Consider the following 23,341-nt stretch of genomic DNA (forward strand, 5'->3'; position numbering starts at 1 on the left):
ACAGGGCCCATAGCTGCCGACTTGCAAGGACCATTACAAAATACCTTGGACAATTTGTCTGCTTCAGCTGGGTATTGAGTTCTCCACGGAGAAAACTGAGTTGGTTTTCTAGGAAGCGTGAGCCGGCGCAACTCCAGCTTCTATTAATGGGTGCAACGATCAACCAGGTTTTCACATTTAAATATCTCGGGGTCTGGTTCGACTCTAAAGGTACCTGGGGATGTCACATTAGGTATCTGAAACAGAAATGCCAACAAAGGATCAATGTTCTCCGAACAATAACTGGAACATGGTGGGGTGCCCACCCAGGGGACCTGATCAGGTTGTACCAAACAACGATATTGTCAGTGATGGAGTACGGGTGTTTCTGTTTCCGCTCCGCTGCGAACATACACTTCATCAAACTGGAGAGAATCCAGTATCGTTGCTTGCGCATTGCCTTGGGTTGCATGCACTCGACCCATACGATGAGTCTCGAAGTGCTGGCGGGCGTTCTTCCGCTAAAAAATAGATTTTGGGAACTCTCATATCGATTGCTCATCCGATGCGACATTCTGAACCCGTTGGTGATTGAAAACTTCGAGAGGCTCGTCGAGCTTAATTCTCAAACCCGATTTATGGCCTTGTACTTCGACTACATGGCACAGAGCATTAATCCTTCTTCATATACTCCCAACCGTGTTCGTTTCCTAGATACTTCTGATTCTACTGTATTCTTCGACACATCCATGAAGGAAGAGATTCGTGGAATCCCGGACCATAGTGATCCCCAATATATTTTATAATAAATTCCGAGAAGTCGACTGTGACAAAATGTTCTACACTGACGGATCAAATATCGATGGGTCCACTGGCTTCGGTATCTTCAACAATACTATCACCGCTTCATTCAAGCTCATTGATCCCGCTTCAGTTTACGTCGCAGAGTTAGCTGCAATTCAGTACACCCTTGGGATCATCGACACTGCCCACAGATCACTACTTCATCATTCATCTTACCAGATTACCTTTGTTTGGGTCCCCTCTCATTGCTCTATCCCGGGCAATGAAAAGGCCGACTCATTAGCAAAGGTGGGCGCATTAAATGGTGACACATACGAAAGACCAATCTGCTTCAACGATTTTTTTAGTATTTGTCGTCAGAGGACACTCAACAGTTGGCAAACCTCGTGGAGCAATGGTGAACTTGGACGATGGCTACATTCCATTATCCCAAAGGTATCAACGAAGCCTTGGTTCAGGGGGATGGATGTGGGTCGGGATTTTATTCGTCTAATGTCCCGACTTATGTCCAACCACTACACCTTGGATGCGCATTTGCGGCGTATTGGGCTTGCGGAGAGTAGTCTGTACGCTTGTGACGAGGGCTATCACGATATCGAGCACGTTGTCTGGGTATGCGCCGGGTACTTGGACGCCAGGTCTCAGTTAAAGGATTCCCTTCGGGCCCGAGGTAGACCACCCAATGTTCCAGTCCGAGATATGCTGGCAAATCGTGATTTCCCCTATATGTCCCTTATTTATACTTTCATAAAAACGACAAATATCCCAATTTAGCCCCTCTCTTTTTATTTCTCGTTTTAGAAGTTTTCTCCTGCCTTGTGGGACCGATCAGCTCCAGACTGCAACTATGTAACCGCCGTCGCACTTATCACTACGGAAACTGAAGCGAGAGCGACTCGAGGTCCGCGTACTTTTGAAGGATTCCCCGCGGGTCCGAAGAATACCATCCGCCAATCCGACCTACTAGACTGAGGCGCTAATTTGTTTCGCTGATCTCCCGTTTGCCCGAAAGTTGCAAGTTTTGCTCTTCTCTCCCGGTCACCATCTACGCTTTCTCTCCCCTGTCCTTGATACAACTGCTTCTACAGCCCCCTCTGAATATCTTGACCAAGCATAAGTCTCCGCTAAAGAAGTTTAAATTTGTATTCTGTATTCCTAGTTTTAAGATAGTTGTAATTTTACCTCTTTGTTAAAACTATTGTCCCCCATCTTGTAAATAGAATTGTATCCCTAGTTTTAAAACACCTGTGAAATTTCTCATAAATATTTGTTCCCCTTTTGTGTACCAAACTATATTGTTAGTTTTAAGATAACTGTAAATATTTCCTAAAAAACTATTACTATTGAATTCCTTGTTTTAAAAATTTTTCATGAAAAAAATCTTTTGCCCCCTCTCTTGTATATAGAATCTTATTTCTAGTCTTAAGATAACTGTAAAATTTTTCTCTTTAAAAAAAATATTTCAACATTGTAACCTCCTAGTTTTAAAATATCCAAAATGTAAAAACAAAAGAATTTGGCACCGTCAAGCTAACGCATTTGTGCCTATCAAATAAACGAAATGAATAAAAAAAAGCTGTTCGTTATAAAATAAGCTAGGCGGCCAAAATTTTTGAGGTATGCAGAGTTACTGTGGAATTTTTTATTTAATTTTAAGGGTTTATTTCCTAGTTTCCATATATATTACCATAGAAACTTCAAATCTCTTGTGGGTGATCTATAGTTATCAGAAAAAGCTCATATTTTGCATATGATTTGTGCATCTAATTACCATTTTAATTAGCAGTGTTCCGAAAAAAAGTCAAAATTGTTTCCGGTCTATTAGTTAGACTTCGAGTACATGGACATTTTGTTTTTGTTTAGGTTTTAAGCATTTTCAAGCTCGGAGTAGCCGACTACCGAGATTAACCTAGGTTTTCTAAACAAAGGAAATTTAAACAGCGCAAATTCTAATCTTGCCTGTGTAATTCACCGGATCACTATTAATTTCGACAGTATTTAAATGTTGTTCTGAACTGAACACTTAAAAACACATAGATCTCTTGAAATATTCAACCAAAAAATGTAGTACTTCCTTTTGTTCTATCTAAAAATACATAATTCTTTGATATGCGCTTTGAAAAATAGTGTCGAAAGAAGTGCATGTTAGAAACGTTATCCTGTGCTGTCCAAACGAAAATGAGGGATAGATTTAGCTGCTTTTTCAAGTTTTTGGGCATTTTTCTTTCATTTACCTGCTGTTGGCATTTAGACTGGACGAGAACCCAGTATCACATGGTAGGACGTAGCTCCGAACAGTTCGGTTAATTTGGCAGCGAGAACAGTAACGGATGTTACAATGTTACTACCTTGTGGAACTCCGGACCGGTTTGAGAAAGATTCCGGTGTTATCGATCCAATTTGTGCAGAACGGTTCGTCAAGTATGACCTGAACTAAAACAGAGGAGATCAATGGGATCTTGGCCAAAGCGGGGCTGAAGTGCGAAGACCTGTTGAAGTATGGGGTTGGCTGCTTTAAGGGCCCTTCACTTAAACATGTGAAGATTCTTGAATGCAAGCAATTGTATGCAACAAGATCTGCAGAGAATGAGACTACAACTTATTCTTCATCAGACTCGCTTCGGGTGACTTTCTCCAGGACTTCTCTTCCTAACTATGTTCTCCTGGTTAAAGTTCGTCAACCTGTTCTTAAATCATTTTCTGCCTACAAGCTGTGCGGGAATAAAATTAAACGCTCTCTTAACCCTAGAATGGTTTTGTGGGGTACATTTGTACCCCAGAGCTATTTGCAATCTCTGTTATTCCGTTACGGTTTATTTTGACTTCAAGCAATCTTTATCATAAATCAATTTGATTATTAAACTTTCATTAAAGCAGGTGGAACCTATTTGTTTCACTTGACCAACTTAACAGTTCCCGTTTAAAGTTTGTCTGGGGTTGTCATGTGTACATAATTCAGAAAATTTATAATATTAAAAAAAAACATAATATCGATACATAGTAAGCGAGAAACTTGTGTAAAATTGTATAAGCTTCAACATTGCTGAACAATAGTATCCGTTATTTGATATAATAAAGCTATTATAGCGAAGTAACTAGAAAATGCGCTCGGGTCGTTATCGTAATTTTTGCTTTTGTGGATGAACGAGGCAAAACACATTCGTGAATAAGACTTGCATATAAAATGCACCATGCATCGCTCGATTCGTCATCTTCTGTAGCCCAGGCTATGGAACATTTTTACTTCATATACACGTACAATGCACCGGCTCTATCAGTCCTTTCAACGCCTTCCTGTGTTATCTCCGTTACTGCATATTGCTGTATTGTTACTGTTTGCATTGGCGTTTGGTGTTCAAAAAAGCATGGGAATAAATACACTATTTGGCCGGTTTTTGAATAATTTACTACTTGTTCGAAAGTCAATTTAACAATCTTCACAGCGCCGTATAGATGGTCAAAATCGGTTCAAAACTACCGGAGTTATAGAAATATTAAAGAAAAAATGGACTTTTGTCGAAATTTAATGACTTGTTCTATAAAAAATGCAATATTTCATGATAAAATCGACAAAACACGAATATTTTTGAACAAGCTTTTTAACGAATGGCTTTATGATAAAACTATCCAATTTAATAAATAATTAGGCATATTAGAGCGATTTTAGTGCTGGGGTACAAATGAACCCCACAAAACCGTTTACGTATAGAAAAAGTTATGAAACCGTTGTAGGGTTAAGGGACGCTCGAAGCATTGTTATGCTGAAACGCAAAAGAATGCTGCGACACCAGTCCAATTGCTTTACTATTTTAGCTCGTTATTGAGCATGAAGCTAACGATCCATAAGAGCATCTTTTGCTAGCCAGGGGAATACAGGAAGCGAAGAAATCTTTCCTTCCCTAGATTGCCCCGTAAGCTCCCCAAGGTGTCCTCCTCTGAGAGTACGTCAACTACAACTAAAGAATCTAACGGAAGTTCTACCTTAAAGCCGAAATAAGTTGCCCACGATCTCGGACATTTGAATTCCAACAAATAGTATCCACCACTTCCAGGGACACCAAAAATCCAGTGTCGCATTTTCCTAAACAGATACTCGGTTCAATACGAGACCAAGGAATTTTTTGGACATCATAGACTTAATTTTAACATCTTTTCATATCACTGATCCTCTTAAAAGCCTTCTAATAACTTCTTTCCTCATAGTGAGAACCTTTTTGAAGCAGCTGACTGCAAAGTGGCCTTACAGCGGTCGGATCCTGTTCCTATACTCACCGCTCCTCACTGTTATACAGTGGAATTACAGAAGTACTCTCCTTAAAATGATTCCTTTAAAATCCTATAACTTCTACGATTCTAATATTTCGATCCAATTAACCTCACATCGACACCAGGCATTGAAGTTGTCGCTTGTCAAGTCAGGATCAAAGGCAAAGTTACGCGAACGCGATATGTGACAAAACCGAATCCACTCAAGAACGTCTTCTGGAAGCTAGCTTGATTCTCGACAGCGCGAATCTAGTTCAGACTAAACCAGTACCTGGGGCGAACACGCACGGACGGTCTCCCACCTTGTGGAGGGACAAAGAGTCCTCAGACTTGTAGACGGGAAAGTCTACTGCGTTTAAGGCCTTCCAAGACGACGCGTTACCCGCTAATTAACGACATAGTGCAACGTTAAAAACGCGAGTTCTGTCCCGGTGCAGAAAACGTACCGCGTCGCGTCTCCTCACGATACCACGGGCCAAACACCGTTTTCGGTAGTGGAGTTTTCACTTGTTCTCTTATCATGCAATAATAACACCCCGGGGTTAGACAGAATCGAGTTCAACTTGTTCTGGGCGATTGTTAAATTTATTTACTAAGTTCGTTGAGGGTAATATTGTGCCTCATGACTGGAGCCAAGTGAAGGTCATCGCCATTTCAAAACCAGGAAAACCAACCTCCAGCCACAACCCGTGCAATTGCAATGCTTTGATGTATCCAGAAGTTGTTTAAGAAAATGATCTTGTTTCGCCTCGACAACTGGGTAGAAGTAAATGGCTTACTGTCAGATACCCAATTGTCGAGGCGAAACAAGATCAACAAGCCTTGCGTTGCCAATGCTAGCGAAGAACAGATAGCATCAGTTTATTTGAAATTTTAAGACTTTTGATTCAGTTACGATCAACGTTCTGGCAGAGAAGCTGCACTAGCCTGGTCTTTCACCGATTTTAAATTACGGTTAAACCTGTTTCCTCAAAGCACATGCATTTTTCGCATGGCGAGTTAACAACATCGTAAGTTAGCTTCATGAGTCTGCCCCTCAGCTCATGTCTATGTCCCCTTCTTACCTTTTTACGTAAATGATAACGGCGATTGTCTTGTCAATTCGTGTACGCTAAGACAGCTTGCAGACGACAGGATGGTACATGTTACAGAGTACAAATCTGTCGATTTGCAAGGACCAAGATACTTAGGACAATTTGTCTGCTTGGGCTCTACAGCTGGCTGAGAAAACTGAGCTAATAGTGTTTTTTTAGAAAGCTTGAGTCGATGGAACTCTAGCTTCGTCCAATACATGTGGCGATCATCAAGTCTTCACATTTAAATACAGTGAAGACCCGTTTTTATTAGCCCATTAGTGAATATCAGGTTAATAAAACGGGGACATTGATAAAATCGATGTTGATTTGATGACCCCTATCAACTGAAGACGAATTGTTAGGCCCATAAGATATTAAGCCTTTTCTAATAACCCTGCCACTTCTAGTTTCCCGATCTGTATACTGCGCATCTTGCTCTCAGTTGAGTACTATGGCTCTAAATTTTCATAACTTTCCCCACCCAGTAATCTATAGCTAATTGAATATCTTATTTATTTTTTTTATTAAAATGATAAATATTCCATTTTACCCCTCTTTTTTCTAGTCTTTAGAAGTTTCCTGTCCTACTTAGCGGAGTCGACCAGTACCAGAGCACCACTATATCACCGCTGTCGACCTCACCACACCTGCATAACAGGACTGTGGCTTATGGTCTGACCACTGTTGAAGAATTCCCTGAGGGTCCGAAAAAACCACCAGTCAACCCAGTTCATGTCGTCTTAATAGCCTGAGTATCTCATTTATGCCGCTGATCTTCCGTTCACCTAAAAGTTGCATTTCTTGTTCTTCTTCACCTGCATTATGTTCGCTCTCTCTCCATTGCGTGGATGTGTTAACCATCCTATCTCCCACTTGCTGGTAGTGATTTACAGAAAAAAGATGTTTGCATGTATTTAAATATATTCATGCAAATAACTTGGGTCCTGGATTTAGGTAAGTGTTAACTCAATTGACTTTCCTATGACCCATTTCGTGTACAGCGCCAGACATGTTCCGAGGTCATCGTTCCATCAACCAGCCCCGCCTTAATGTAATGTTTGTATCGATTGGATATTAACATTACAGTAAAACTTTCGATTCCTTTCCGGAAGGAAGAAATCGGCGCGTATTTAATGTATTTAAATATAAAATAAATATATAAGTATGTATGTATCATTAATGATAAAATTCACTTACTCAAAAGATCTTCCATATTTAACCTTCCGGCGAATGCGCTGATTTGTATGACATTAGTAGTACACATTTATGTGGTTTTTGTTTGAGACGAAACTGAGTCAGTTCCTAACCCCAACTGCTGTCAAAACGTATGAACTGACAGCGGTTGGGGTTAGAACCTGACTCAGTTTCAGGTTCAAGCGAAGTCGCCATTAGAAACTTATTTCTCAGCTTTGTTAAATCGAATATTGTGTAGTAAGTGTCTCATTCCCTCTTGTAAAACTCGCTTACCGCTGCCTATCTCTTTCGGCATTTCGACACCCTCGGTCGACCGTCTCATAGAAGAAATTTCTTTCATCAAAACCTTAATTTCCGTCGGAACTCGTATATAAGACGCTCAAGGGATTCTACAAGCGCGAATATCAACTACCAGAAGTAAAAATAATTTTATAAAAAAAAATCCCTAATTCTATAATCAACTAAGGCTGTCTGACGATTCAAATGTAGAAGCTAATGATGTGACCATCAAGAAGACGTCAGACAACCTTAATTGACCCCCCTCGACACCAGTTTAGCCTTACCAAGCCGTAACATGGGTGACGTTGTGAGAGCTGTCGAATAGGAGTTGACAACAGTTTGAAACAACGTCTGATGTTGTTTCAAATGTATATGATCGAGACACAATGTCTTGAATCCGCCATCGAACCTAGTTTGCATACCGTACATAACTAGACTCACTGTTCTCCGTTCACCCACATGTTCACCTTCTCCCTTTGTCCCTGATAAAACTGCTACCACGCCGAAATCCTTCTCCCTCTGAATATCTTGTCGAAGCATTAGCCTCAAATTTTTTATGTATTTTTCGGGAATTATTTGTTCAATCCAATAATATTTCGCTTAAAAAACCCAATTACCTAAAGTCCTAAATGATATATCTTTTATTGAACGAGCAAATTTAAAAAATCAAACAAACTTTGAAAAAATTTTGGATCTTAAGGATGGATGTGGTGATTAAAGTCGTGTGATGCCGCGACTCCTGTGAAATCACTACACGTTGCATGTCATCTTGATCTCATAGAGAGCAGTCGCTGATATTGTGGCAAAAGCTTATACAGTTAAAATGAAATTAAATTTAATAATTTTGAATGCTTTATGAAGCTTTTTGTTTTAATCGCTGGATCATGAAATCTAACACACACAAAAAAACAATAGTTTTTAATTAAATCTGAAAGGATTCGCTTCGTTGGTTTTCTTAGAGTGATGCAACTGATAGTATCACTGTTTCATTGTTTTTCTCTTATCTTCAGTAGCCCTGTGCTATGGTCCGCCTGAGTTGATTTGTTACCAGAGAAAACGAAATGTATCAATACTAGCTGCCCATTATATGATGCTAATCGAAAGTATAGATACGACCCACCTGCTCAGATAGGAAATTTCGAATATTTAAACAAGAGGAACTTTTTTTTCATTTCACATTATTTTATTCAACAACACTTTATTAGTCAACCTAACTGGGATCAGTTTTCAAAAAATCAATAAATAATTTGGACTTTGTACACGTGATACTTAAAAAGTACGAAACAAAATATAATGGAGCATTCAGTCCTTTATGTCTAGCCACTTCTAGCGTAATTCCCTAATACCTACACAACAAACAAAAGTGAAAAACAAGATAATTCACAGGAAAAAAACGCTATAATGTACATCAATCCGCTTATTTCGCTACTTTAAAACCTAGTTCAATAATTTAGATAACATATGTTCAATTTACTTTATCTTTATACACCAGCAGAGTTGTAACTAAAAAACCAACACTATCATAACAACGCTTAATCTAACTGACATAATCATCATCATCATCATTATCCTCAGCATCCTCATCAACTTCATGATACGCATTAGCATCACAAAAGTAACGCAAGTGAATTGATCCTGAGCAACTTAAACCCTGCAAATCGATCAACGATCTCCATATCCAATTTTCGATTAATCCTTCTCTCTTCTTACCAAAAAACAAAAAAAAACTTTGTGATACTAATTATACATTCTAATTTGCAAACAGTGCAAAAACTAAAGCAAAAAATGATAGCAATTGTACTCGACAAAGATGTGAAAACAAGTCAAAAATGAAATAAGATTATTCAAGTTATGAAACAAACAGCATAGGCGTATAAAGAGTACATAATATCACGTTCATTTATACAAGTACTTGTAATTTGATATAGAAGCTAACTGTTGGGATCGCACCCTTACTATAGATTAACATTCATAGACTGTTATCGTGTATAGTTGGTCTACGTTAATGTGTTAAAACATCGGCATGTCATACTGCGATAAAAACTTGCTTTGATTCGTCTCAATAATGAAAACTGTTCTGGGATGAATGGGCATTATTCTTGTTTATTGTCTGTTGGGATGCGTGTGTAAAATTCATTGTTCCTTTATTGTAGTGAGCGTTTTAACTAAATCGACCGTGAATTGGCAAAACTACGCAAGAAACTGATCGGATTCTCGACATCGATGAAGCGTTTGTAGCCGAGAAACTTTGTCTCGATAAGTAAATATTTTATCAAAAACCGGATAAGAAAAAAAAATTAAGAAAAAAAAATATTAATTCAACATTCATTGAAATCAAGTCGAACATGTCACGAGCGCCCTATCGACAACCCACGGTCGACATTGTTTTCTACCAATCCTGCTTTACAGACCCTGCCATAAAAGATGTCGATTGTTATAAAATGCATGTTAAAGTAAAAACTGAGACCTAGATGGCAGCACTTGGTGCTTAGCTTTCACTGCTCATAAAAGATTGGAAGCTTAAATATCCAGAGCTTTCACTGAAACGTACCGTTACTTCATTTCATTTCATTTTTGTGCGGTTTACTACGGAAATATTTGAACTACTAATATTTGCCGATGTCGTACTTATCTCAACGGTTGCAGGTGGCGCTGGAGCAATTTTTACGAGTTTTGATTTTGCCCCTCGGCATGATTTTGCCACCCTACTTGTAGGTAACGTTGTTATTATGCTGGCATTACTCGACAAAACTGTATTGTTTGTAGGCGAAGCTTTTAAAGTGATAGTTTGAGTTGTGGCAACAGAATCGTTTGGGTTAGCTCCAAATGATGGCTGCGGTGATGGTGAGGGTGTACATCCAGCTCTATCCAATTCCATCATCGCCTCCTGGATGGCACGTTCTAACTGAGAATTTAGTTTTCGTCCCCTGGAGAAAGAGAATATTTATTAGCTATGTTAATATAGTATAAGCAAAGTCCTGTTAACTACTGTAATCGATACAATGCGCATTAAGAAATCTAACTTCAAGCACAAATAACTAGTGCACAATAATCTCAATCTAACTACTTTATAAAAATTGTCCTGCTTTTTTAAATAATGCATTTTCCTCACTTTCTAGCATCCTTCTGTGCTCGATGATGAGCTTCAAGGCCCTCAGATAAGCTTTTCAGTCCGTTTACGGCTACCATTTCTGCATTTGGTCGGCCACCAAACCAAAGAACCCACACACAATCGATAGGGATCGTTCGTCCATCTTCCGGTGGTTTAATCACTTTGCCAGGCCACGCTGGAAAGCCACGAACGGCTCCCCAGACCAACTCACCAACGTTGAATGACCGTGTAGGCCCGGAACTATTTGTGGCGGAGGGAGATACCAGCGCCCTTTGACAGGGAGCTGAACTTTCTTGTGCCGAAACTTGCGTTGTTGAGTCTAACATGGAATATTGGATTTTTCTTATCATCATTATTGAACATAGTTTGTTTAGAAAAGATAAGTCGGTTAGTGCCAAAACACGCTATACAAAGGTGAGTAACAAGATGGACGAGTTTAATGACATTTGGTAAGCTTTTCGCACTGCACTGACAATTTCCAAGCACCGAACACAAAACACAGGGTTGAAATATTTGATACATGAAGAATAGTGGTGAGAACGCGTCGAGAAATTCAATGGATCATGATTACTGCTAGCAATTAGGATTGGAGTTAAATAAATTATAATCTAATTCTACAAAATTATGGGAACCCTAAGGTTGTTGGCCGATATATCTGCATGAAAACCAGGTCGAAGCCAATCTGGACCGTGAATAGCGTCCCAGAATTGGAAGCATTTGGCATACTATTTTTCCATAAACGAAAGCAAAATTTGCACCTATGAGAAAATTTCGACAGATGTATTAACAAAGTTGAATCATTGTACACATACAAATTTGAAAGTAAATGGCAAGGGTTTATGTAAATGATTTAACATTATCATTTTATTAATGAAGTGTTCACGTGGGCATTTATTATACCATCTTCCTTCCCATGGACAAGAGAAAAACTTTTTCAAAACCTTCTCCCTCCCGCAAATAATCCGCGTGGTATACTGTAAGTATATAATTATATAAGTGCTGATAGAGGTTTGGTAACACCCATCTTTAATTTAAGAACAGCCCAAACAGGTTGAGGTAAACGTTCAAAATATTTGCCAGCGCTACCTACATAACAGCTTCTGACTATGAAATCCACGCACTAAGATAAGGTTCCATACAAACAGGTGGCCAAAAATATTTTGTCTCATATTCTTTCGCGAAAAGCTTGTTTGATTTGTTAATAATGTACGACACACATAATGGACGTATTCAGGATTAAAAACCTTTAGTGGGAGGGGGAGGAAGAGAGGTGGGGGGTTTGGTATAAAGTATCCAAGGTGAATTTTTTTTTCAAAAAAATAAAAAAAAGAGTCGCAGATAGTTTTAGTCAATTCAATCACTTTCCATATAATGATGCAACATTTGAACAATATTTTCTTAAATTTTCATTGGTCAAGTGAAAGTGAATTTCCGAAGGCACCTGGACAAAATACGGTGTGCATCATAACTCAAAATCTACTGGGCTAATCGTTTCGATATTGTCCACAGTTCTTCTTCATATCATTCTCCAGGTAACTATAAGACCTTTCGATGAAATTATTATTACAACTAGTTTTAAAAAAATGTTAATAGATTTCAAATATTTGGTTACCTTGACAGGAGCGGATCCAGAAAAAAATTTCGGAGGGGGTCCGAAATTTTGATTTTCAAATGTTCATTGTACAATGCGTAATATGTAATACCCTCATTAAATTAAAATTAAAACCATTGGTGGACGAATCTGGTTTGGAATGATTTGGAATTAAAAACAAATTTAAAATAGAAACTTTTTTAAAATTTCTTAAGAAGTTAAAAAATTTCGGAGGGGGTCCGGACCCCCAGGACCCTCCCCCTGGATCCGCCACTGTACCTTGATCGTGTTAACGGTAAGTTGGGAATTACAGTACAACTCAGTACCATTTATTGCTACACAGTAATGTTGTATTGAAAAAATGTAGTCAGATCAACGATCTTTTCAATACATAGACTCTAATTTTAATCCACGCTCATTTCGTTATGGAATATAAAGCACTCAACCGAAACATGTACTGGAGTACCCTTTTCTGGTCGACTAGTTGAGACTACCTTTAAAACTTCAAGTCTCGACAAACATATGATTACGGCCTAAAAGCCAACTGTCAAAATCCACTTTGAATAAAAATTCCGGACAAACCGTTACTAGTCGTACACAGTTCACAAGAGTTTATGAAAGAGAAAACTTTTCTCTTTCGTTTACTACCAACATTTGTGATTGGCATGTAACGGTTTGTTCGGAATTTCCATTCAAAGTGGATTTTGACAGTTGGGTTTTAGGCCGTAATCATATGTTTGTCGAGAAGTGATGCATTCTCAGTTTATGGCAAATTCGGGTAACTGAAATCTTCGCTATAAGTTAGAAGAGGCATTATCCTTGCATCCCCAATCGAGAATTCCGGAGGATATTGAGGGACTGTTTTCCCGTATCCAATTTGTGGATATTTTAGAACTTTGAATGGTTATTTTTCATATAACTTCATACCAATGCAATGATATAATCACAAAGCTGGGGAAATTTTAGCTTTAAAATGGCATATTTATTATAACGAACGTTTTATTCAAAATTCAACAAAGATGCGAACAGTTGAGAAAACGCACGTGATATTTCTATTTTTCATAATTTTAATCTTTAGACATCCATATACACAGTTAAGTCAAATATAATTCCGAGATACTCTGGGAATTTCTTAGCTAGAGTATATATAAACATTCAATATTTAATTGATTTAAATTGGAGTTGATGCAATTTTCGATTTTTGACCGCATTCCTCCCCATAGTGCGGTGGTAGCATTCTACCAACAGTTTTTTTTTGTTTTGATATATGCACAATACAATAAATACTGTGAAGATCATTTATGGTTTATTGAAAAAAAAAATTTAAAATCCTGGTAGGGCTTCACAAAGCTACTTGCAACAAACTTCGTCGATAGAAATGCAGTGGGCAAACGTAGAATGGTTTATTTCAGTTTATTTAACTATCAGAAACCTTTGTGAGCATCACGAAGCTATGAGGAAAAGATTCACGTGTGAGGATTCCATGCTACTCTTAGAAATTCAAGTTTCGTTGTTTTTGCATCTAACTATGAATATTTTTCAACCTTAGTGTATTATTTATGGTTAATGAGTGAGTGCAGTTTTGGTTACTTTGTGATCAACAGTTAGCAATTGCCGCGCAGGTCAACGAATTTTCACAAGCATTATATTATAACCACTTTGTAAACAAATTGAAGTGCAAGAAAAGCACAACAACTTCTGCAAAAATCAATTCTCCCCAAGGCGGCCCTCTATGGAAATACTAAAGCTGAAGTTTGTCTGGTTCCGTCATCAAATACACTTGATTACTCGCCGTTTGGTTGCACTTGCGCTATTGTTATGAAGTAGGCTCAAGGGAATTATCAGTTTCCGGTGTCACGCGTATGCATTGAGTTTTTGAACAACTGTAACTTTTGACCCCAGCAAACAGAAGTTCGGATAATACTTAAAAAGCACACTTTAAAGTTCACATAAAGTTCTTAGCGAATTTTCAAGCTGCTCAAGCTTTAATAGAACTGCTTAAGCCACTATTAGAACATACAACATATTGCAAACCCGAGCAGAGTCTGATAACAAATTGAGAACTAAACTTGATGTTGTGATGTAGTACGGAATGATTGCTCAGGTTGTTATCATTTTGGTCGTTTTAACGGTTAAAAGATCAAAATCGAAAGCGGAAAAATTGCACTATGACATCAAACAGAAAACTATTTATGCTATCAGTGAAAGCAAATTGAAAACTCATTGAGATGGTGAAATATTTCATTGATAACAAAATAAGTAATCAATTTGATGTTTGTCAAAGAAATAGAAACAAACATATTTTTTTCTAAAAATGTAAACACATCAAAATGAGATCAAAATATGTGGTCAAATCTGAAAAAGTTTAAACTGATATCAAAATAAGATTTCAATTTGATGCTTGATATCAAAATATGTTGTCTATTTCCTGTAATTTTGATGTTGGACTTTGCTCGGGTTATGCAGCTCCTTTATATGAACTTTTGGTTGCTTGGGGATTTGCTTAAGACGTGCTTACTAAAGTAAGAAAGGCTAATTATTGCGGCTTTAACCCTTCATTTCAGAACTAATAGTAATATATAGTGATGTTTTTGATGCCGGAATGAGACAAACTTCAGCTTTAGTATTTCCATGGCGGGCCGCCTTGGGGAGAATTGATTTTTGCAGCAGTTGTTGTTCTTTTCTTGCACTTTAATTTGTTTACAAAGTGGTTTTCCCTTTTAAAAGTTATCGGCATTCGAAAAAGAGCTATTTTCAATCAAAAAACGTGAATATCTCCACACATACTAATGATAGCAAGTTTCCGTCTTCGGCAAAGTAATGCAGTTTAATAGTCCAAACAATGTTCTAGAACATTTATATCATGGAACAAATCTAGAAGAAAACTTATGCGGAAAAAACTGTTTTTAAGGGGCCTTTCACCAATAATGTCCCATATCTCAAAAAGCTAAAAAGATAGAGAGTTAATGTCCTCAGGTAAGATGTTTATAACGAGTTTATCTACAACTTTGATGAAGTAAGTATTTGTCTATCTGAATTATTGAAGAAAATAAATTTCGTAACTCACTATCAGGGGGATTAATCATCAATCCGATAAGACAGAAAGAAGGGGAATTCTACTCCAAGAAACTTACTCAAAGACACTATATTGCAAAAGTCATCAGTTTTGACACAATCTAAAAAAAACCTCTTTTCGCTCTTTGGGACCACTGTGCACCGTACAGGGAGTTCCTATGTTCCAACAGCAAAAAGCTTCGTTGACCTGATAACAACTTCACGAAACGGCATCTACCGCAGGATTGCATGCCTGGGGAGATGTTGCTCGATTCGTAAGATTTTCGGAAGTTCCAATATAAGTGGAAGTGGCTTGATTTTGAAAGTCTTCTTCTTGTATTTCCGAAAATCGAATTTATATTATTTTGGGTTTTTTAAATTCAAAATGGAATCTATGTTTCTGTTTAGGTTTGGTGGAATGAGGACAGCTTCTAATTTGAACAGCGAAATAAATTTGATGATAGAAATGCTTAAATTGTTTATTTTTTACAGATATGGAAAATAATAAATGGGATGTGCCTTTTTCAAATTTTGCCCATTCGAGCCGCCATGACATCACCAAATCACCACAAAATTTGCTTATGAGTTCAATATATGGGAGCTGTCAAGTTGTCCCCGGGCTGGTTGACATAGCACGCGTTGCGAGACATCGATGTGAAATTGACCCAATAATTCCTACGAATCTAACTAAATCCTAAAAGAATCTTAGTGACGAAAACAGCTTGGGCTACTCTTCCTCTTTCAAACGTGTGCAGGCCTAATAATCTACGGTCTTCGTATAGCGGAAGATTAATGCGGTGGTCCTGCCATGGAAGGCGTACTAATGCATAGAGAAAGAATTTGATTAGAATTTCTTCAATTCTTGCTGCCCATGTTGATTGATACGGACACCATATTGTGAAGTTAGATTCCAATATCGATCGTACCAATGCGCAGTACAGTGAGCGGAGACAGAGAGGGTCGTTAAATTCATTCGAAATTATAAACATGAATCCCATCTGGCGGTTTGCCTTGTTACTAATATAGTCGAAATAAGGTGGAAAGTGTGTGCAGAATCCAAAGGGACTCCAAGGACACAAACTTGCCGTACACTTTCAAGATGCCGATCTCCAATACAGTAGTCGTATGAAATTGGTTTGTGCTTGCGATGATATGATATTACACTTCCTTTGTGAATACTAATTTTAAGCGAGTATAAGGAGCACCAGTCATTGCAAGTGTCCAAGAGCTGTTGATACACTTGACGATCATGTATAATTCAACGTCATCAGCGTTGAATATACGACACCCTGGTTGTAATACTGTAGCTAAATCATTGATAAGGAGCGTGAATAAGAGTGGGCCCAAGATAGTTCCTTGAAGAACACCAGAGTTGTTCGAAAACGAGGCAGAGAGTTGGTCCAAGTGGTTTCTCAGATACGAATCGAGCCAAAATCAAAAGACACTCCCATTAACTTCAGCCGATCCAGAAGTATGCGCGGTCAACTCTGTCAAACGCTGATTTCAAGTCGGTATATAACGTGTCGATCTGAGCACCAGCGTCCATATTGCGTAAGCAGAATGAAACGAACTGAGCGAGATTCGTGGAGGTTGAGCTTTTTGGAATGAATCCAAGGGAAATGTACCTTTGGCAGGATGCAGAGAGCAGATCGTTCATTATGATCTCACACACTTTGGAACAGGCACACAACAATGTAATTCCTGTGTAATTTTCAACATTTCCATATCCATTTCCAGCGGAAGACGAGGAGTTACTGCATATTTTAGTCGGCTGATTGCTATTATAACCTGTCGACCGTAACCGTGAAACTTCTCAAAGGACAGATATTTAATGGAGTGTCTCTACAAGTGTGCGCAATTTGATCAGCAGATGAAATAGTTTCATTGAATTCGCCTTTAAAGTGAGTCGCGAATAGGTCACACTTCTCCGAAGCTGGAGTGGCGGCCCCTTCCTTCAAGAACATATCAGTAGGTAATCAATTCTCCTTCCGCTTGGAGTTCACAAATTTCCAAAACTGTCGGGAATTATTGTGCAGGTTTGCTTGTGTACGAATGGAGTAGCGTTGGTACAAGAGAAGGTTGTAGAATCGATAACTATTGCTCGCTAAAAACGATATTTAGCAAAACGTCAGCATGTATGGCAATACAATCGAAGTGCCTTAGATCTGAGTCGTAGAGTTAGTTTAAGATGTCGTAGATGTGCATTACCCCACGGTGACTTACGAACTGGCCTACGCAGAGGAACATAATCAGCCAAGGGCACATTAATCACGGCAGTGAAATATTCAACGGCACAGTCAATATATTCTGCATATTCAAGTGAATTCCCTTCTATATGAAAGAATACTGATGCACGTCCCAAGAAATCAGCTTGGTGAAAGTCAAGACCAAGATCATTCGGGATATACTCAAAAATAACAGGTTTCGGCAGACAGATATTAACTCCTACGGGAGGATGATTTGCATCAATCACAGAATAGATTCAGCAGGTTAGTGGATCTGACAGTCGGCTAGTGCTGTCTCATTCAATAAGACAAAACCTAGGATACGAACGTAACTATTTTCAATGCTCTTAATTTGTGAGAGACAATTGAAGCTGAATTCAACCAATGTCTAAAAAAACGTGTGTTGTGACCATACCTTTAATCGCAGTCTTGCAGAAATGAAAAAAAACCATTTCTGCACCTAAATGATTAATTTCACTAAAAAAAGGAACTGCCGAACTATGGCGTCCAACTCAACCGGAGACTTTAATCGAATTGACTACTCATTCTTTCAGATAGATAACAATCGATGCTAATTTTATATGCGTACAGTTGTTACTAGGTGCACTTAAGTACTGCACTTGTCAGTCTTCTGTGCCTAAAAGTGTTTTTAATTGTGTGAAATACTTATCTTACTTGCGTTGAAATCGAAGATAATTGCTCCCCGAAGTTGTCTCCTTGTGTAATTCCCCACAAAAAATGTACGCGTTCATTTCGCCACCTGCACGTGAACAGCCCCACATTCCAATTTGGCGCATAGCGAGACGAGATCGAAAAAGCAGGACATAGGGCGGGTTGAAAGCAACCATGAGTATGAGTTGCAAGTCATACTATTCTCCCGTTAATGGGATTGAGAGAATTGCATGCCGAGGCCGCTGCGGATCGGTTTTCCACCGCACTTGTATTCCTGATATGCAGCGATCTGCACTAGACTTAATGTCTAGCTTCAATAAGAATCTGTACTGGCTGTGTGACGATTGTGTTTGCTGTTTCAACACATGGGTGCAGCAACCCGATTCCGCTGCTCCTATCGTGGACACAAACAAGTTATGTGAGGCAGTAGACAATCTAAACGCGGTCGTCTCAAATCTCTCGAGACGCATTGAGACTCACTTTCCCGCTAATTCTGGCTCTTTAAATCAAAGGGGGCTGTTTGTGAAGCGACTTCCGGGGGACCTGCCCACTCCAAAACAAGGTCGTGAGAATGATGCAAAAATTCGCGCCACTGCAGCCGGTGTCTGTGGTACTAGAGCCATTTAGCGAGAAATCAGAATCTTCTTAGTCGCCTCGAGCCGATCCATTCAGTGGAGGAGATTGTTGCAATGACCCAAGAATGCCTCGGTATAAGCGACACACCCAAAGCAATTTTGTTGGTAAAAAAGACACGGATCTCACAAAACTCAATTTCGTCTCGTTCCGAGTTGAGCTTCCGAGTGAGATGAAGGATACTGCACTCAAAGCGTCCACTTGGCCCACTGGAGTATTCGTTCGTGAATTCAATTTCGACCAGCCAAAGCAGGATAGATTTCGTTAATGGGATACCGGGATGCACCGCAGCTTGTATTACGTTCACCGCACAGTCACCGGGACGCACACTTGCCGCCAGTCGTGAGGAAGCCCTTAGTCCCCCCATCACAGTCGAGCCATTCCTGCAGCCGTCCCGGTCCTGTTGGAGTAAACCTACCTCAGGCAAGTACAATGCATCTGTGAGCTCATTGTCTTCGTCGAAACGTGGTTGAACAATGACACAAAACTGTCGAGAATATTTCTTGGACTTGCCTAGAGCAGGTTTGGACGATTATCGAGCTTGGCGACCATAGGCTATACTTGTGTGCGTTGTATGTTCCACCCGACCGCGCTCGTGATATCGAATATGTTGAAGCACACTGCAGCTCACTTTTTACTATCCTCGAAGACGCGAACGCAGTTGATGAGATCATGGTACTAGAAGATTTTAATCTTCCTAGCATTTCATGGAAGTCTTCCCGCAACGGATTCCTTTATCCGGATTCGGACCATTCCGTACTCCACTTGACAGCTCCGTACTTGACAGCTATAGCTCAGCCACGTTACTACAAATCAATTCTATTGCCAATGAAAATAGCCGCCATCTCGATCTTTGTTTTGCCAGCGATCAGGTTTCCGCCACATCAATAGTGATGGCGCCCTCTCCTCTAGTAAAACCAGTGATGCATCATCCTCCATTGATCGCTACGATTGATAACACTGTGGTGCATGATTTCGATATTGCACCACTTTCTGTCACCTACGATTTCCGTAAAGCCGACCATCGTAGTATCGCAGACCTTTTTTCCGCCATCGATTGGGAAAATATTTTGGACCTCGAAGATGTCGAATCCGCAGTTCAAACTTTTTCCAACGTTCTGGCGTACGTTATTGACAGGTACGTTCCGAAGAAAGTTCACCGTCGACAAACCGGCCCTCCATGGCAAACGAGTACATTGCGACGGTTGAAGTCTATTAAGAGAGCTACCCTGCGGAGGTTTACCAAGTATCGCACAATATCACTCAGAGGCTATTACGTCAGTCTCAACCATGCATACAAACGAGCCAGTCAAAACTGTTTCTATCGATATCAGCAAAATATTCAGCGTAATCTCAAGTCGCATCCTAAACGTTTCTGGAAATATGTGAACGAGCAGCGCAAGGAATCTGGAATGCCGTCGTCTATGACTTTCAATGGTAACACAGCTTCCACATTACGAGATATATGTGCACTTTTTTCGGAAAAATTCGCGAACGTGTTCGCAGATGAGGAATTAACTATTGAGCAAATCAAACTCGCTGCTAGCAGAGCTCCACTTGTGGGTCAAACTCTTAGTGCTATCGATGCCAACGCAACGATGATTACCAGAGCTACCTCTCGACTTAAGTCATCCTTCAATCCGGGACCCGACGGGTTCCCCTCCACTTTTCTGATAAGGCACATTGAAGTTTTGGTTAGTCCGCTTCTTCACATCTTTCGAACATCTATTGACAGAGGTATTTTTCCATCTTGCTGGAAATCAGCGAACATGTTCCCAGTACATAAAAAGGGAAATAAGCGAGACGTCAATAACTACCGTGGAATAACTTCATTGAGTGCTGTCTCGAAGTTGTTCGAGCTTGTGATTATGGAACCTTTTCAGGCTCACTATAAGCAGTACCAAAGTGACGATCAACACGGATTCACGTCTGGATGGTCAACTGCGTCTAACCTATTATGTTTAACATCCTTCATAACAGAGAGTATGGAACATCGCGCTCAAACCGATGTTGTTTACACCGACTTATCTGCCGCTTTTGACAAGATAAACCACAATATCGCAATAGCAAAAATGGAGGATTTGGAATTAATGGTAGTATTTTGCAATGGTTTCGATCCTACGTCACTGACCGAGAGATAACGGTTGTCATAGGAGAATGCCAGGCCCCTCCATTCTCTTCTACATCTGGAATACCTCAAGGAAGCCACTTGGGACCGTTGATGTTTCTGATATACTTCAATGATGTACATCTAATTTTGAAGACTCCACGATTATCCTTCGCAGATGACCTCAAGATTTTTCGCCTAATTCGTTCAATTGAAGATTGCAGAGTTCTCCAACAGCAGCTTCTAGTCTTTGCTGATTGGTGCAATACGAACTGCATGTATGTAAACCCGAAGAAGTGCTCGGTAATATCTTTTTCACGGAAGAAGGATTCGATTTATTTTAACTACCGTCTACTAGAGACAGAAATCGAATGTGTCAGTCACGTGAAGGATCTGGGAGTGATTCTGGATTCTCGACTTACGTTTAAACAACACGTATCCTATGCAGTTGGTAAAGCGTCTCGAACACTGGGATGCATATTCAGGATAGCCAAAAACTTTACGGATGTTTATTGTCTCAAATCGCTGTACTGCTCTTTATCCCGATCAATTCTAGAATATTGCCCTGACGTGTGGAACCCGAACTATAATAATGACGTTGAAAGAATTGACAGTGTGCAGCGACACTTTTTACGTTTCGCGCTCCGTAGATTGCCGTGGAGAGATCCTGTCCGACTACCAAGCTATGAAAACCGATGTCAGCTGATTCAACTAGAGCCCCTACATGTTCGAAGGAATACCGCAAGAGCTTTGTTCATCGCTGACACTCTGCAAGGCCGTATAGATGCCCCAGCTATTTTGGAACAAATCAACATAAACGTCGCACCTCGAGCACTACGTAACAACAATATGTTCCGGTTGCCATTCCGACGCACAAATTATAGTATGTATGGAGCCATCACTGGTCTGCAACGAATTTTCAACCAGGTAGCTTCAGCATTTGATTTCAACGTTTCTCGATATACTCTGCGTATACGTTTCTCCAGATTGTTTAATCATTTCGTTAACAACACTTTATTATTCTTTGTTTGTAATTATTGTATGATTATTGTTTTTATGTGCGACTTGATTATTAGAAATAAGATTAGTATTTAGGCCAACATCATTGGGGCTTTGATATGCCTGTTGATGTATTAAACGAAATAAAACAATAAACGCTATCATTCGAGAGTAAGAGAGTGCATTCTACCGTGTGCATGTCGGTGCCGACCTGTAACTTTATCTGACCTATAACATCGCCACCACCTTAAAATGTCAGTTTCAATTATTTTTCGTTGCGACCTCGTTTGCAAACATTTACGTACAACCGAGCGGACCTATCAACTTATGGCAGCATATTCCTGAACGTAATTTTGAAAACTAAACGAATTATTAGAAAAGCTTAATAACTATATATTTTTTTCCGCAGTGTTGTGATCTGGATCATCGTCGGTTGGGACTGGTTGTGAAATGTTATCCTTTGTTATAGATGTGTCTGCACACGTTATTTCATCACGCTGTGTTGGTAGCAAACAGATTTTCACTACCGGTCGTTGAATGACGCCATTAGCAGTTCGAAAGGTAACTACACGAGCGAGATCGTCGGGGCCAGGCTATATCATGATGATGCGCGGTCTAACAAGTCTCTAGCAAAAAAGATATTGACCGTAGGCATCAACAATGATTAGAACTACAGTGAGCATAAACACACTCTCACTTCGTGCCGCGTGCGCGGGAAATGTCGACCCTCGAACTTCGTTGATGGCCGTGATTGATTGCGGTGTGAAAGGCTCGATGGTTGACGTTGCCACATTTGTTTGTGCTGAATGCTTTTAAATTCCCGCGTTGCTATAGCCTCGATTCTGAGGAACATAAGAGTTATCGACATAACTTGGATGCAAAAGTGTATGGTGACGTTTTCGACATATGTGACTACTAGACTAGACGGGGCGCACAGCGAGCACGTCCCATCGACCAGATAGAGGACGACCTGAGGACCCTTCGAAGACTACGAGGCTGGCGACAAGCTGCATTGGACCGAGTGGAGTGAGGACGGCTTCTGCATACAGCAATAGACAACAAGGCTCTAGCCTGAACGGTACGGTAAGTAAGACAACTAGTTTGGCAGGGACAGTTGTTGATGAAGTTGTCATTATAGAGACAATTGAAGCACAGCCTCTTGGTGCTCACCAGATTCATTCTTCTGTGTAAAGAAAGCATGTTAAATTGCCCTATGAATGCGGTCGGACGGACTGCTGAGCTTCTGTTACCGCATGTGTTGACAACAGACAACAGCTGGATGCATGTATCGTTGAAAGCTCTGAAACTCCAGAAATATATGGGGTTAACACGTATTGCGTAGAATCGTGA

General features: G+C 39.7%; 1 protein-coding gene across 4 annotated transcripts in view; it reads right to left on the reverse strand.

The window, feature by feature from the left end:
* Positions 1-8,759: 8,759 nt before the first annotated feature.
* The window catches only part of LOC131676271 (methyl-CpG-binding domain protein 5), a 106,609-nt gene continuing 92,027 nt past the window's right edge, over positions 8,760-23,341 (reverse strand). The window contains exons 8-9 of one of the 4 annotated variants that reach the window (XM_058955393.1): positions 10,711-11,029; positions 8,760-10,525 (exon numbers count right to left, since the gene is read on the reverse strand). In XM_058955393.1, coding sequence (XP_058811376.1) covers positions 10,162-10,525; positions 10,711-11,029 — 683 coding nt within the window. In that variant the 3' untranslated portion in view covers positions 8,760-10,161. Of the gene's footprint in view, positions 10,526-10,710; positions 11,030-23,341 lie in introns of those variants that run through there. The other 3 variants (XM_058955400.1, XM_058955414.1, XM_058955407.1) reach the window with 3 other exon arrangements.

The sequence above is a fragment of the Topomyia yanbarensis genome, chromosome 1, assembly GCF_030247195.1.
Source record: "Topomyia yanbarensis strain Yona2022 chromosome 1, ASM3024719v1, whole genome shotgun sequence".
NCBI classification, from domain to species: Eukaryota; Metazoa; Arthropoda; class Insecta; order Diptera; family Culicidae; genus Topomyia; species Topomyia yanbarensis.